This window comes from Petaurus breviceps, unplaced genomic scaffold, assembly GCF_028583685.1.
Source record: "Petaurus breviceps papuanus isolate PSGF00001 unplaced genomic scaffold, PetGlider_PUasm1.0 186, whole genome shotgun sequence".
Taxonomy (NCBI): Eukaryota; Metazoa; Chordata; class Mammalia; order Diprotodontia; family Petauridae; genus Petaurus; species Petaurus breviceps.
In genome coordinates this window covers 23,106,335-23,122,659 of record NW_027185798.1, presented here as the reverse complement: position 1 = coordinate 23,122,659, position 16,325 = coordinate 23,106,335, and the positions used below count along the sequence as shown (strand labels likewise).

Sequence of the window (16,325 nt, the reverse complement as noted above, 5' to 3'; positions counted from 1 at the left end):
AGTTGAATAGAAAATTTGACATTCAGATACAAGCATCAAGAGAATCATGAGAAGGTAAACAGGGAAAAGAAATCATAAGGAACTTATCAAAGTTGAACTATTTATATTCCTACATGGAAAAACGATAATTGTAACTTATAAAACTTTTCTCAGTATGAGAATAGTTGAGGGGAATATATATATATATATATATATATATATATATATGTGTGTGTGTGTGTGTATACACATACATATATATGTCTATATAGGAGGGTATATGGCTGTATGAATACATAAGTGAATGTGTGCATATATGTGTACAGGTATACATAGACAGAGGGCACAGGACCAACTAAATAAGAAGGGATGATAATTAAAAGGTAAAATTGAGAGGTGAGAGAGGAATATAATGAGAGGAGATGGGGAGAGACAGAATGGGGTAAATTATCTCATATAGAAGATGTAAGGGAAAACTGTTACAATGGGGAGAAGAACAGGAAGGCAAAAGGGAATGGGTTAACCTTAGTCTCATTGAATTTAGCTTAGGGAGGGAATGACATCCACACTAAATAGGGTATCTCACCCTATAGGAGAGTAGTGAGGAAGGGGATGAGAGGGGGGTGTGATGGAGAGGAGGGCAGGTTGGGGGGGAGGGAAGCACACTTTTGAAAAGGGACAGGGTCAAAGTAGAGAATAGAACAAGTTGGGGGCAGGATAGGATGGAGGGGAATATAGTCAGTCTTTCACAATATATCCACTATGGAAATGCTTTGCATAGTTACACATGTACAACCTATATTGAATTGCTTATCTTCCCAGTAAGGGTGGGTGATGAGGGAGAAAGAGAAAGAATCTGGAATTCAAAGTTTTAAAATCAAATGTTTAAAAAATATATATATATGTGTGTGTGTGTGTGTGTGTGTGTTTACCTGCAACTGGGAAATAAGATATACAGGCACTGGGGCATAGAGATCCATCTTGCCCTACCAGAAAGTCAGAGGATGGGGGAGGATATAGGAGAGAGCAGATTGGGGGAGGGGGTATTCAGTGGGATTGCTGCTTTGGGGTGGTGGATAGGGGAAAGATGGGGAGAAAATTTGTAACTCAAAATCTTGTGGATATGAATGATGTAAACTAAAAATAAACACAAAATTTCATTAAAAAAAAGTATGACCAGCATCCACTAACTGGTCTTGTTTTCTTGACTCCTGGGCTAGGTTTCATGTAGATTTTCAGCGTGGGACCAGTGGAAATGACATTGCCTTCCATTTCAACCCTCGGTTTCAAGATGGTGGCTATGTAGTGTGCAACACAAAGCAAAACGGTTCCTGGGGGAATGAAGAGAGTAAGATGCTGATGACTTTCCAAAAGGGGACACCTTTTGAAATTCGTTTTCAGGTCCAGAGTACAGCCTTCAAAGTAAGTAAAGCACCCTTTCAGTTTTGGAAGTACAAGATGGAAAGGCATGGTTAGGCAGCAGTTTGTCTGAAAAAGATCTGGGGCTCTTAGTAGACTTAGTTTAACTTGGAAGCTCAGCAATGTGACATGGAAGCCAGAAAACTGGATGTAATATTAGACTGTATTTAAAAGAGGTGAAGCCTTTAAGAATAAGAAAGTGGTGGTTCTGCAGAACTCTCTGCTCTGTTCAGTTCTCATCTGTAGTATTATGTTTAGTTCTCTTCTCTCTCCAGTTCCTGTATCTCCTCAAATGCCATGACCTCCAATTCATTCTAGTCAGTCACACTTTAGAGAAGTGTTGAAACAGGGGGGAAAGGGAGACAAAATCTGGAAACCGTGCTGACTGAGCCTATTACGCATTTATATTATCTAACCTCAACTGGATCTTTATTGCAGTGAGGCAGTCCCTTTATTCCTCCCCAATAGATTCCCCATCCCATTTTCCATAGAAGCTCTTCTCTTCTCATGCTTCAAACATCTTCCTCTCTCCTCTTCCTCTTAACTGAGGACCTGGACTCATCCTCTACTGGGAAAATTGAGTTTATCTGCTGGGTGAGTGTTGTCTTCATCCCTTTTCTTCATTTTAAAACCCATTGATATCACCTGCTACTTCTTCATTCCACTCTTTAATAATGAGAAGGCCCTTCCCCATGGCAAGGTTAACCCCCACATCATATGCCCTTGATTCAATCTCTTCCCATCTTTTCCAGCAGATTGACTCTCAACTGCCTTCTCTCTAATCTTCAATCTCTTGTTTTCTACCACCTATCTGACACCCTCAAACATTACTATCTCCTCTTCCTTAAAGGGGGAAGGGAAGAGAACATTTACTAAGTGCCTACTATGTGCTAGGATCTGTGCTCTCTCTCTCTCTGTGTCTCTCTCTCTCTGTGTGTCTCTCTCTCTCTGTCTCTCTCTCTCTCTCTCTGTCTCTCTCTCTGTCTCTCTCTGTCTCTCTCTCTCTGTCTCTCTCTCTGTCTCTCTCTCTCTCTCTCTCTCTCTCTCTGTCTCTCTCTCTCTCTCTCTCTCTCTCTCTCTCTCTCTCTCTCTCTCTCTCTCTCTCTCTCTCTCTCTCTCTCTCTCTCTCTCTCTCTCTCTCTCTCTCTCTCTCTCTCTCTCTCTCTCTCTCTCTCTCTCTCTGTCTCTCTCTCTCTCTCTCTCTCTCTCTCTCTCTCTCTCTCTCTCTCTGTCTCTCTCTCTCTCTCTCTCTCTGTCTCTGTCTCTCTCTCTCTCTCTCTCTCTCTGTCTCTCTCTCTCTCTCTCTCTGTCTCTCTCTCTCTCTCCCTCTCCTTTTCCCTCTCTTGACCCCCCAGTGAACCAATTCAACTCTACACTGCCCTCCTCTCTTGAATCACTAGCCCTATTACCATTTCACTGATTATTAACTATAAAGTTTCATCCTTGGATCACTCCCATCATTCATTGCCTTCATTCCTACACATGTGCTGCTGAATGAAGGTGGAGAAAAATCACACAACCTTTTTGGATGAGTCCACTGCCAATTTGTGTTATACAACCTCAAGTGGGCCCTCACTGCTGTTAGGCAATCCTACTGTACCCCCGTTTTCAACTCACTCCCTTGCTCTTCCCAAAGGCTCTTCTAAGCCTTTTCATCCCTTCACAAACCTCCTCTGGCTTCCCTTCCTCCAAGCCTCTTAACTGAGAACCTTGCCTCATATTTTACAGAAAAAAAATCAAAGTCATTCGTCATGAGCTCCTTCTTCTTCCCTCTTCCTCATCTCCTTTCCCCTTAGCTTTCTGCGCTAAGCACTCCACAAATATCATCTCATTTGCTTTTCACAACAACCCTGGGAGAGAGGTGCTATTATTATTCCATTTTACAGTTGAGGAAGCTGAGGAAGACAGAGGTTATGGGACTTGTTCAGGATCATACAGCTAGTAATGCCAGATTTGAACTCAGATCTTTTTTACTCCAGACCCAGTGTTTTATACCCCCTGCCACCTATCTGGCTCAGAGGAAGGAAGGAAACAATAATTTCTTAAATGTCTACTTACTGTGTGCCAGACATTATGCTACTATATACTTTAAAATTATCTCATTTTATCCTCACTAAAAACTTGGGAGCTAGGTGGTGCTCTTCTTATCCCCATTTTACAGATGAGGAAACTGAGGCAAAGGTCAAGTGACTTGTGCAGAGTCTAAAGCTTAACTTTCCTTCACCTGGTTTCCCCACTGTCAGGTGCTATACATGAAAGGAGCTCGATCTCATTTTAAAATTCATCCAAAGCAGATAGAATTAGCAAGAGAAGTCTACTGTAAATTTTTAAGAAAATATGTGAATAAATGAAAAAAACCCAAACATCATTGTGACATAGGTATGTAGTAGGATATTGCTGGGATTGAATTAATGGAATATTATAATGTGTATGATGAATGCAGAAATACATGAGAAGGCTTATGTGAACAGATGTGGAGAAAAGTAAGCGGAACCAGGAAAGCAATAAATAGAATGATCACAACAATGTAAATAGCACAGTTAAGAACCAAACTATCTATTCTGAATGCTGGGGAATTATAAAGACCAAACTTGGCCTCAATGAAGAACTGTGAGGAGGTACCTTCTCTTCCCTCTACTTTTGTTTTTTTGCAGAAGAGGGAGACTCTGGATGTGCAGCCCTGTATATGATACTAACAAATATAAATAAATAGGATTTCCCCCCTTCTTTTTAACTTTTTGTTATAAGGGATTGCTCTCTAAATAGGAGATGGGAAGATATGTTGGGAAATCTGTGTGATATGAAAATGAAAAATATCAATTAAATATAACATATGTATGTATGTTTATATTCTATATTAAGAAGTAAAAAAAGATTTAAAGAAAGAAAATAAAAAGGGAAAGTATTTATTAAACATTTACTATGTGCCAAGCACTATGCTTTGTACAAATACAAAAACAAGGCATTTCCTGACCTTAAGGAGAATATATTCTCATAGAGGAAGACTATGTATACATATATAAAATAATACACATACAAACACATATAATACACACATATAAATATATGCACATATGTGTATGTGTGTATATACATACACAGATACATACACATATATTCATATATACATATCTACCTATCTATCTATCTCAATGGAGGTGGCTAGGGAAGGATTTGGTTTGGAGAGTAAACCAGGGATGGTAAAGGGAGTCACAGTACACATACTTTTTATTCCAATGGCAACATTGATTTGATTATGGAACCAGAGCTGGGTGGGAGAGAGTTTTGAAGGTAAGTATCTGCAGAGGGATGACAGTCAAAAAGGTAGCAGGAGTGTATGGTATATGTCATGTGAATGGATATGACCTTTGGGTTACTCACCATTTGGGTAGATCATGTCATTGATGCTATCTATTGGCATGGATGGTGGCAGTTCAATCACACTTCTCCTTTCAGTAATAGGCCTACAAGTCAGAGCTGTAGGAATGATGGAGGAATGATGAGTATGGTATAGGGTGGAGGCAGATCCAACCTCAAGGACTCATCATTGTGGCTCCCATCATCCCACTGGATTCTTGCTAATGCAGTTTCTTTCTGTTGGCAGGTAACTGTGAATGGGAACCCCTTTGTCCAGCATCAGCACCGGATCCCTTTCCAATGTGTGGATACTATTATGATCAATGGCATAGTACACCTGGCCTACATCAGGTTCCTCCATCCACTCTCTTCCCTATCTAAGCTGAGGGCCCATCAGATAGTGCCCCTTACTACCAGTGGTCAGTGCCTGATGTCTTTCAGTGCTGAATTTGGGGCTATAGTCTAGCCAGAGAGAATTCCCTACCAAATTTCACTAATCCAGCTCCATGGATTGACTCCATGGCAAACACTGATAGTTTCATTGATAAAGGTTTCATTTTCAGATCTTTTCATAGGCTCATTTCACTTAACAAATACAGTAGAGACTCAAAGGAGGAGGTGTTGACACAGCAGGTCATCAATCCAGAGCTAGAGATCACACAGAGGGTTTCCTTTATGATTCTTGCTTCAGATTCTCCTAATGTTTATCCCTAAACCAATTCAATTCTACAAGTGTTAAACACCTACTGAGTTTAAGATACCATTCTGGGCACCTTGGATTCAAAGGCAAAACTAAAATATTCTCAGCCCTCAAGGAATTTCTACTGGGGGATACAACATGTTCACAGACAAGTAAATACAAAAGAATTTAGAAAGGCAGAAAGTACCAGTACTAGGGTCAAAGGAGTTTTCCTATAGAAAATGGCATCCTGAATTGAACTTTTAAGGAAACTAAGGATTCTAAGAGACAGAAGTGAGAAAAGAACACATTCCAGGCACACAGCCCACATGCCTGTGGGCAAGGGCATAGAGGCAGGCCAGTTTGGAAAGGATTGATATGAAATAAGTTTGGAAAGCTATATTAAAGCCAGAGTATGCAGTGTTATAAACAACAGGCTAAGGAATTTACTTTTAATCCTAGAAGCAATAAGGAATCACTAATGCTTCTTGAGCACGGTAGTGACAAGCTGAGACCTATGCCTTAGGAAAATTACTTTGGTAACTGTGTGGAAGATGGGTTGGAAAGAGGAGAGGCTGAATGTAGGGAGACTGATTGATTAGGGGATAGTCCAAATGCAGGATAAATGGAGACAAGGGAACCCATCAGAAAGATATAAAGATAGAACCAACATAACTTGCAGAGCATTGGGGCAGCCAGGTAGCACAGCGAGTAAGAGCACCAGCTCCAGTGTCAGGATGACCTGGGATCGAATCTGGGCTCAGACACTTAGCACCCAGAAACACCTGGCCGTGTAACCTTGAGCAAGTTACTTAACCCCGATTGCTTTATAAAAACAAAACAAAAAAAACCTTGCAGAGCAGTCTTTTAGAGATGATTAACTCTGTTGTCTCTCACATCCCACATGCAGTCTGTGTGGGGGCTCAATAGCCTGTGTGGTGTGTGACACAGAACACATTCCTCTTAGCCTGCCATCTAACTCATTACATTATTAATCTTTGTTCTGCTTTCAAATGCAGTCCAAGTCTTATGGCCTGATATTCCCTTTTAAATGAATAGAAACTCCTCATTAGTTAAATTTGAGTGTCTACCTTGTTTCATTATGTAAACTGGATAAAATATTTTTTTCCATATGCTTTCACTCAGTCTCTAAATTTAAAACTCCTCCTAAGTCTTAAATGCTTAAATAAACATCAATGTTATTGGCTATACAACTTATTAACAACATAACAAAATATATATTCAACGATTTCAACAACGTATTACAGTGAGAAGGATCACAGCCAGGAGGTTATCTCTAACTGTTCACTGCAACTGCTTACTTCTCAGTTATGGAAGCACAGTCCCACCATTCGGCTCTCATAGGAGGGCAGTTTCTCAAAAATTCTCTTCAAGAACCTTCTTCTCAGGATGAGTTAAATTCAGTATTTCAGAAGGGAAGCTCTCTTAGACTCTTCTATAAAATAATTTTTCTCCAACCATGACAGTTAAACCATCTCTAAGGATAGTAGTTAAACTGTCTTTCCCAAGATTCTATTTTTGTTCAGTTGTATCTGACTCTTTGTGACCCCATTGGGGGTTTTCTTGGCAGGGATATTGGAATGGTTTGCCATTTTCTTCTCCAGTTCATTTTACAGATGAGGAAACTGAGGCAAACTGGGCTAAGTGACTTGTCCCAGGTCACCTAACTATTAAGTATCTGAGGCTGGATTTGAACTTAGAAAGATGAGTCTTCCTGACTCCAGGTTGGGCACTTTATCTACTGCACCACGTAGCTGCCCAAGTTCTATTCCAATTTAAAGGTATAGTAACATTATCCTTGCCAATTTGATCAGGAAGAACAGTAAGTCAGATAGGTCTGTTAGAATAAGTAAGTCACTGAGTTGAAGGAGGGCACATTAGTCAACGAGTCATGTTCCACCGCAAGGGCTTACCTATGTGACCTCAGACAAGTCATTTTACAAATGAAAATCCTGATGCACAGGGAGAAGAAGTAATTTACCAAAGGTCCACTTATTGTCAGAGGTGGGATCTGAATCCAGGTCCTCTGACTCATATATTCTCTGTTCTCTTCAACAGGCATCTTCTTTTTCATTTGAATCATTCTCGGAACACAAAGATGTAAGTTACTTCTAGGTGTAAGGAAGTTGTGTGTGTGTGTGTGTGTGTGTGTGTGTGTGTGTGTGTGTGCGCGCCCGAGCTCTTGGGCGTCAGACTGTAGCATAGAATCTCTGATGACCTGGGAGTTTAAAAACCCAGAAAGTCAAAAACGGGTCCAGACTTGGAAATGATACAGAGAATTCACATGGTGGGGCTAGGGGTGGGAGTGTGAAGAATAGAGGGGAGCAGCAACCTCCTGCTTCCACTTTCCTGGCCCTAACACCCTCCCTTGAGCCCACCACATACCCATTTTCTTCTGGTCTTATGTTGTTCAGGTTGTCTGTCTTTTTGTCATCCTTCTCTGAAGGTACTGCCCTATTTCCCACCCCCTGCTTATAGCCTGGGTTGCACCTTTTCAAACTTACTTCTCCAGGCAGTAGGAGTTTCCTTACTTAATCCTTGGTGTCTTTTGTTTTCTTGCAGACCTTACCTTTCCGTGCCTCGATTTGTGGGGGACTCTGCCTAGCCAGATCCATGACTGTGTTTGGCTCTATCCTGCCTTCTGCTGACTGGTAACTCACAGGCAGAGAGAGTCACTGACCTGAGGTCACAGGGTTATAAAGGTCCCACCCCCTTCATAAATCCTAGGCAAGAGGGAACTGCAGGCTTGGTTTTCCAGTGGGATAGCAAAAGAATGACATTCTCGAGTCATCCTGAATTATTCAGCAAAATTAGTTCAATGAATATTAAATGCCAACTAAGCCCGGGGCAGCATGATATAGTAGATAGAACATTGGCCATGGAATCAGGAAGACCCAGGTTCAACTCCTTCTTCTGATTCATACTGGCTGTGTGACCCTGGGCCAGTAACTGCACCGCTGTTTCCCAGACTTCTCTCTAAGACAGAAAGTTGCAGAGAAGCTGCTGATCTCCATTTGTAGAGGGACAATGCCTTACTGTCTCTGTCCTTCAGGTTTGAAATCAACCTGAGAAGTGGGAATGACATTGCTTTTCATCTGAACCCATGATTTCAAGAGAATTTCATTATCCTCAACAGTCAGATCTGTGGCTCATGGGGATGTGAGGAGCGTGGTCTGCTCAGTGTTATGCCCTTCATCAGAGACCAGACTTTCATGGTAAGTCATGAGAAGGGGGAGGGTGCTTGGATAGGAGAAGGAGATGAACCTTGAACTTCAATGCTACCACTACAGAGTACAGAGTACAGAGCTGTGGAAAGGCGTTCAATAAGGCAGGGGTTCTTCGTTTTCCAGTCCTTCCCTGTAGAGACCCTTTCAGGGATGAGGAAAATTCCCTTCCAGGCCTCTGGGAAAGTAATGATTTCATTGGTAAGATCAGGCACAGGGGAGCTTCTAGCCCTGGTTTGTGGAGCTAATACTGAGAAGTTATCTAATTTATATCTCTAAAGAGATTGAATGATCACAGCATGACTTCAATACTACAACGTTCAGGGATTACGTCAGTTTGGACTCCCCTCCACTGACACAGATCATATAATCGGTGGTCTCCAATTGGTGCTAAAGTGTTGTTATCCCAAGCTTATGCTAATAGAGTGTTTTAAAGTTAAGAATGTGCTCTCCTTCCCATAGCTGTAAACGGCAGGTCTTGAAAACATTATGAAAGAGAGACATTGTGGCCAAGGGAGAAAGCTCCATACGCAGAACCAGGGAAAGCTCTGTTCAGATCTCATCTCTGACACTTGCTAGCTGTGTGACCATAGGGTAAATCATGTGATGTCTCTGAACTTCAGGTACCTTCTCTATAAAAAAGGAGCTGATAAAGAGCCAGCTGTGTGGCCCTCTTTTAAGGTGTTGAGGAAACTCCGATGAGAGAATATATTTAGGTATTTCACATACTTTAAAGCATGGTTTGCATGTCAGCTATTATATCTGGAGAGGAGGTATGTCCATAGTGGATAGAGAGCCAGCCTCAGAGTCAGAAAGGACTGGGTTCAAGTTCTGCTGGAAAGCCCTGAGGAAGTCATCCAGCCTCACAGTGGTGCCCCTGGCAAGTTTCCCTGACTGTTTATAGCAGAACTACACTGGTATGAGGAGTTTCCTGAGGAAGGTCCCTTTATTAGTGAAATCACAGGTTCATTTCCCACCTCCTCTTTCCCAAAAGTATTATCCCATTTGACAGATGAGGAGAGTGAAGATCAGAAAAGTAGAACCACACCATTTCAGCCTCTTTTTTTTCTGAGCCCCGCCCAGAGGGTGGCCTCAAGGGCTTGTCTGCTTGTCTTCCAGGTGTGGATCGTCTGTGAAGCACACTGCTTCAAGGTGATTGTCAATGGGCAGCACCTGTTACAGTTACACCCACCGAGTGAAGAACCTGCCATCTATCAACCAGCTGGAGGTGTTTGGAGACATCCATCTGATTCACGTCCAGATCTAATGAAGCGTCTTCCACCCACCCAGTCCAAATCTGCCCATTTTCTCCACCACTCTCCCAGGCTCATGCCCATACCCCCCAAGGATCAGGGGTTCTTGCCCTGGCATCTTTCCCACTGAATGCTCAGCAAGGAATTGGAGTAAAGTGTGCCCCTCATTTTAGGGGAAAGTGGGTCAGAGACATATCTTTATTTCTCCCCCAAGGCTTGGTATGCTGAGTAAACTCCATCCACCAACGCAGGCTAGGACCCTCTCTACAACTCAGTCTGAGAGACTTGTCCAGAGCAATGACAGGTTAAGTTACCTCTCTGGCATCACAAGCCCATATGGGTCAGAGACTGGACTTGTCTGAGTATCCAAAAGCTTAATAAATGCTTGTTGATTGATTGAGGGTTGCTCTCATTTAAGTAGACAGGGAGGGACATTGCCTAGTATGCATTAGATGCTTAACAAATGCTTGTCAATGATTAGATGGATGAACAGTGCTTTCCTCACAGGTAGGCTAATATATATAAACTGCTTTTAAAACTTTCATTAACTTTCATTCATTTTAAACAAGTGTTACTATAAAGAAAACAGTTATTATTGGGAGATCAAGGCCCATCCACCCACCTCCAAGAAACCATCACACAGACCTTTGGCTCTTTTTCTAAGTGCAAAGTCATTTATTGTTAAAGGTAGAATCTAACAGATTCCAAGCTGACTCCTAAAGAAAGTGCAGAGTTGAGAACCTGGTCCATTTCATTCCAGCCTCCAGCCTTAGTGTTGGTATCGTAACAGAGAAGAAACCCTACTTTTAAAAAAAAATAGAAGACGCTGTCCATTGAGAGATGAAGCCCATTTCCCAGCCATACCCCAAAGGAAAGCCTATGCTTCCTCTTTTCCACCCCTCCCCCCTCCCTTCTTATCATGTTCCCATTACACAGATGCTTTGTCTTCTGTCTCACTTCTGCATTGCAGATAATACACTGGCTCTGAAGTTAGAGGACCTGCATTCGAGTGCTCATTCTGTCCATGTGATCTTTGGCCCTTGAGTCTGAGAAGTCCTCTCTCTCAAATGAAGGAGTTGCACCAGCTGACTTTCAAGCTTCCTTCCCACTCTAAACAGACGATCCCATGATGCCAAGGGGCACAGGCTTCAAGAATGAGATCTCTGTCACAAGTGACCTTCGTGCTGGTTGTGACTCAACTCAGCATCAGCTGTTAGTTCACTCAGTGCCTTTGGATGTGTTTGTTACTCAGGGGTCTGAATATCCACACAGATCACAATTATCTGGGGGCTCACTTTTCCTAAGGTCACACACAGCTAAGAGTATTAGAGGTGGGACTTGAAGCCAGATTTTAAAGTCTCCAAGCCCCCTGTGCTTGCTTTTCCCTTTACGTCTAAGGGACAGGGATGGAAAATGAACCTAGGATTTCATTGATAGAGAGTTTTTGCTGAGTAAACTCCATTCACCAATGCAGGCTAGGACCTTCTCTACAACTCAGTCTGAGAGACTTGCCCAGAGCAATGACAGGTTAAGTTACCTCTCTGGCATCACAAGCCCATATGGGTCAGAGACTGGACTTGTCTGAGTATCCAAAATTCATTTTAAAAAAGTCATCTTGGGGTGACTAGGTGGCACAGTGAATAGAGCACTGGCCCTGGAGTCAGGAGGACTTGAGTTCAAATCCGGCCTTAGACACAACACTTATTAGCCATGTGATCTTGGCAAGTCACTTAACCCCAATTATCCTGCCTTTCCCCTTCCCCCCAAAAAAGTCATCTCTAGGGACCATTCTGGGTAAGCCCAAGGGTCACTTAGGAGCAGAGTTTCTCCCAGGTGGGGTTAGGGGGTTTAAATAAAGACAATATAAATAACTGTACATATAATCAGCCTGCCCTCAGTCCCTTGCAATAGAATGGCTCTTGGCAAGCCTGAGAATTACAGTACAATACACCCATTGTAAACACAATAATCACGTGTAGGCCCTAACCACAATTACAAGAAAAGCTTGCCTCCGTTTTTTGTCTTCTGACCTGCGTGGTCACTTTGTCTAAAAGGATCCAAATGTGCCTGCCCAGTCTTTGCCCAGAGGTGTAACTGGGGCCTTGTGGGCTAAATACAGCCAACTGTCCATTATCTGGGGCTGGGGGAGGGGGGGAGCAGTGGACCTAGTTGGGGGGCAGTGTTGTGAGGTTCCAGCACAGCCCTTCCTCCTCTCCACTGCCCACATTCTTGGCAGGCTAGCAGCAACCACAGGTGGCAGGTGGGGCAGGAAGAGGAGATGGAGAAGGAGCCAACCTCACATTGTTCCCCTCCTCTGGCAGCAGGCAGAGGTCAATGGGGGCAGAAGTCAGGGGTGGGGGAAAGGGAGGGGGAGGTTGAATCTTCTCCTTCCCTCTGTGGCCACAGATAATGAAGTGGCTGCATCCTTCCAAAGCAGCTCTAGATGAGTCCCGCCCTAGGGATCCTGGCATCCTCAGGTTTTGATGCTGCTGGGTCAGTTTTCACCTCATAGGGAAAGACAGCCCCAAAGATGTCTTCATGGTATCGCTTCTGGCTCTTAAAGAGAGAGAGACCAAGAATAAATGAACCCCTTGGGTCAGCTGCATGAATGGGGGGAAGTGTTGGTAGTACCACAAACCCCAATGATAAGAGAGCCTTTTGACATAACAAATTTCAGTTTACAGAACAATGGCCCCAAGAAAGAGGAAGTACAAGGCTTATTATGACAAGAGAGTTGGGTGAGAGTCAGAGGACCTGGGATCAGATTAGGCCTCTGCTCTTTACTAGCTCTGTGACTTTGGGCCTTTCCAATGACAAGGGAGCTGGATGCGACAGCCTCCAAACTTTCAGTTTGAAATCTATGATTCACCCCATTCCCTTGTATTTCTATAGCAGTTCTCTTTGAGGAAGCTCTCAAAACATTTTGTTTCCTCTCTGAAACAAGGTAGGGGCTGGAGGGTGGAGGAGAGAGATTTCTCTTCCTATTTTATAGCTGAGAAAGTAAAAGTGCTTCATTGCAGGTCCCAAAGTGACCTAGTAACACAATTAAGCTAAGCCCTTACTCAGGTCTCTTTCTACCCTTCCTCCCAAGTTGCTGTGGGTGGCATCATTTGCCCAGCATTCTTGGCATGGGCCCTACCTTGAGTTGGAAGAAATAGTTCTCAGTCTGCTCTTCATTCATCTTCAGTCTGGTGGCAAAGAGATCCTTCAGAGTTTGGGTCACATCCCGGGCCATCCTCACATCCCCACAGACATACAGGTGCCCCTTGTCCTCGTGAAGTACTCGGATCACCTCATCTGCCAATCTCTGCCTCAGGATATGCTGAACATAGACCTGGGAAAGAACAATAGTCGTTTATAGAGAAAGGTTTGCTGCCAGGAGAGGTCCCCCTTGGATTTGCCCTTGCCCTTCTAGACACTTTCAGCTAGACTTTGTTTCCCTAGTGAGGCTCCCACATCCCCAAACACGTGCTGCAGAAGGACGTGGTGCCACCCATGGCCACACCCATAGGGTAAGCTCCCTAGGGGTAAGGACTGAGTGTTTATTCTTCTTATATACAGGATATTCTGAAAGTCTTGGTGCAGGTTCAAGCTTATTGCAACTTAAGCTTCAATAAATGAAAGTTTAAGCTTTAATAAGCCTGGGACAGCTAGGTGGTGTGGTGGCTAGAGCACTGGGTTTAGAATCAGGAAGATTGATCTTCACAAATTCAAATCTTGCCTCAGACACTTACTAGCCGTGTGACCCTGGGAAAGTCATGTCACCCTGTTCATGCTTCGCTTTTCTTATCTATAAAATGGCCTGAAAAAGGAAATGGCAAACCGCTTCAGTATCTTTGTCAAGAAAACCCCTAATGCAGTCACAAAGAGGTCAGACATGTCCGAAACCAAAACAACAAAAACCTTAAACCTAAACCAAGCTTTTTGGGATGCCCTGTATTTCCAGTGTTTGTTATAGAGAAGATTGAGTCTGTGATCTGAGAGAGTGGGGAGGGCACTAAACTCCTACAGAAAGCTCACTTTGGAGTCCTGGCTGTGATACTTCCCAGCCTTGTGACTGAGTGGGTCATGTTCATCTTTTTGAGCCCCTTTCCTCACCTGTAAAATGGGGCCGCACACTACCTCCCTGGTGGGGTTATGTGAGGAAAGTATCGTGTATCTTTTTCAAGGGAATTCAGATAGAAACAATTCTGAGACAAGTATTTAATCTGCTATTATGCTTTTGTATTTACTTGAACCCAGTCCTCCAGATGTATCCTGGTTCTCCTGACCACGCCTGGTCAGATCACTGTTTTCAAAGAGTTTTCCTGGGAGGCAGAGAAGGCATGAATGACCATGCCCATTTTACAGAGAGGGAAACTCCCATTCCAAGAGGGGAAGGGAGGTGACTTGTCCAACTTTTTTTGTTTTGTTTTGTTTTTTTGCTTTTTTTTGGAGGGGGGGAAGGGCAGGTCAATTGGGGTTAAGTAACTTGCCCAAGATCACACAGCTAGGCTAGTATGTCTTAAGTGTCTGAGGCCACTTTTGAACTCAGGTTCTCCTGACTCCAGGACCAGTGCTCTATTCACTATACCACCTAGCCGCCCCAACTTGTCCAACTTTACCCAACCAATCATTGTCAAGTCAGGACTTGAACCCTCTTTCCTGACCACCCTTCCTTAGAGGGGAGGGTTGGAAGAACTCCCTGTTGTTTGTCCTTCACCCAGATTTCCAATGCAAGGATTTTGAACCTGGGCTCTGTGAACTTGACTTTTCAAAAGATTTTGAAGACTATATTTCAATATGATTAACTTCCTTTGTATCCTGTGTATTTTATTTGATCTATTTAAAAATATGGTTCTGAGGAGGGGTCCCTAGGGAGGCCAGAACACAAAAAAGATGAAGACCCCCTAGGCTAGTGTCCAATGCTCATTTGCTCAGGGACACATGGCTGGTTGGAACTTTGAGGTCAACTTCATGCCAGGCTGAGGAAGCCCATCTAATAGGGACAGGGCTGGAGGGGGTGGGCATGGGCTGAGAATGTTGCTGGTCTGAAGGCTCAGAGACCTAGAATGGGAAGGGACCTCAGAGGCCATCTGGTTCAACCTTTCATTTTAAAGAGGAGGAAACGGAGGCTCAGGAACATTATGTGGATTTCCCAGAGTCATAGCAGCAGCTCCTCTGCTCCCAGGGACAGTATTTCTTCCATTGTATCACGCCCTGGAATATGAGGGCAACCCTTGGCATTGGACATTCAGAGAAAGTGCAGCTTACTTTGGGCTGCCCAGGCTGGCGGGAGTAGGCTGTGTAGACATCCTGGAGCACCCCCTTCTGGATCATCTCCTTCATCTCCTCTCGATACAGGTGGTCCATGTCGGGATGGCGGCATCCAAACACCAACGTCATGCTGGCCGGCTTGATACCTAGGGGAGGCAACAGGCTGCAGTTACCAAGGCAGGCACAAGAGGGTGCTGTACCCCAAGAAAGACTGAGGTCTAGCGGTCTAGAGGGCTGGATATAGTGAAATAATAAAGGTTTGGCCGAGGGAGAGGGGGAGGGAATCTGGGAAGGGTTGCAATGCTCAAGTCCAGTTTTACATTCTCATTCTCATTCTCATTCTCATTCTCTCATTCTCTCTCTCTCTCTCTCTCTCTCTCTCTCTCTCTCTCTTTCTCTCCCCCTTCTCTCTCTCTCTCTCTCTCTCTCTCTCTCTCTCTGTCTCTCCCTGTCTCTCCTCTCCCTCTCTCTTCTCTCTGTCTCTCTCTGTCTCTGTCTCTGTCTCTCTCTCTCTCTCTCCCCCCCCTCAATCTCCCTTCTTTCTCTCTGTCTCTCTCACTGTCTCTTTCTCTCTCTTTCTGTCTCTGTCTCTTTCTGTCTCTGTCTCTCCCTCTGTCTCTCTCTGTCTCACTGTCTGTCTCTCTTCTCTGTCTCTTTCTCTCTCTGTCTCTGTTTTTCTGTCTCTGTCTCTCCCTCTCTCTGTCTCTGTCTCTGTCTCTCTCAGCTGAAGGGGATCTCAGAGGTGTTCTAGTCATAGATAAAGGATCTTGAAGACCATCTAATCCCATTACCTCATTCTACAAGTGAGATAACTGAGACACAGAGAGATTGGGTGACCTTCCCAAGGTCACACATGCATTACATAGCAGAAGTAGGATTTGAATCCAGCCACTTTGACTTTAGTATAAGGCCATTGTTCTTAGGGGTACAGGAGGTGGAGAAGGAAGTGGTGATGTTGTGTGTGTGTGTGGGGGGGAGGTTGGGAGTGGGCAGGGCCTGGAGTAACAACTCTGAAAGGGGGGCAGGAGGAACTGGGAGCTGCATGTAAAACCCTTGGGAGTAATCAGAGGGTTTATCTCCAATGACCTAAAAACAGCAGGTGTATAGTAAGTGATTGCTGCTTGCCTGGTTGGTGGT

General features: G+C 43.9%; 1 protein-coding gene across 1 annotated transcript in view; it reads right to left on the bottom strand.

The window, feature by feature from the left end:
• Positions 1 to 12,142: 12,142 nt before the first annotated feature.
• NOS2 (nitric oxide synthase 2) overlaps positions 12,143 to 16,325 on the bottom strand; it is a 40,529-nt gene continuing 36,346 nt past the window's right edge. Inside the window, exons 23-25 of the mRNA XM_069089182.1 lie at positions 15,186 to 15,334; positions 13,072 to 13,266; positions 12,143 to 12,488 (exon numbers count right to left, since the gene is read on the bottom strand). Of these exons, the coding sequence (XP_068945283.1) occupies positions 12,372 to 12,488; positions 13,072 to 13,266; positions 15,186 to 15,334 (461 nt within the window). The 3' untranslated portion in view covers positions 12,143 to 12,371. The remainder of the gene's footprint in view (positions 12,489 to 13,071; positions 13,267 to 15,185; positions 15,335 to 16,325) is intronic.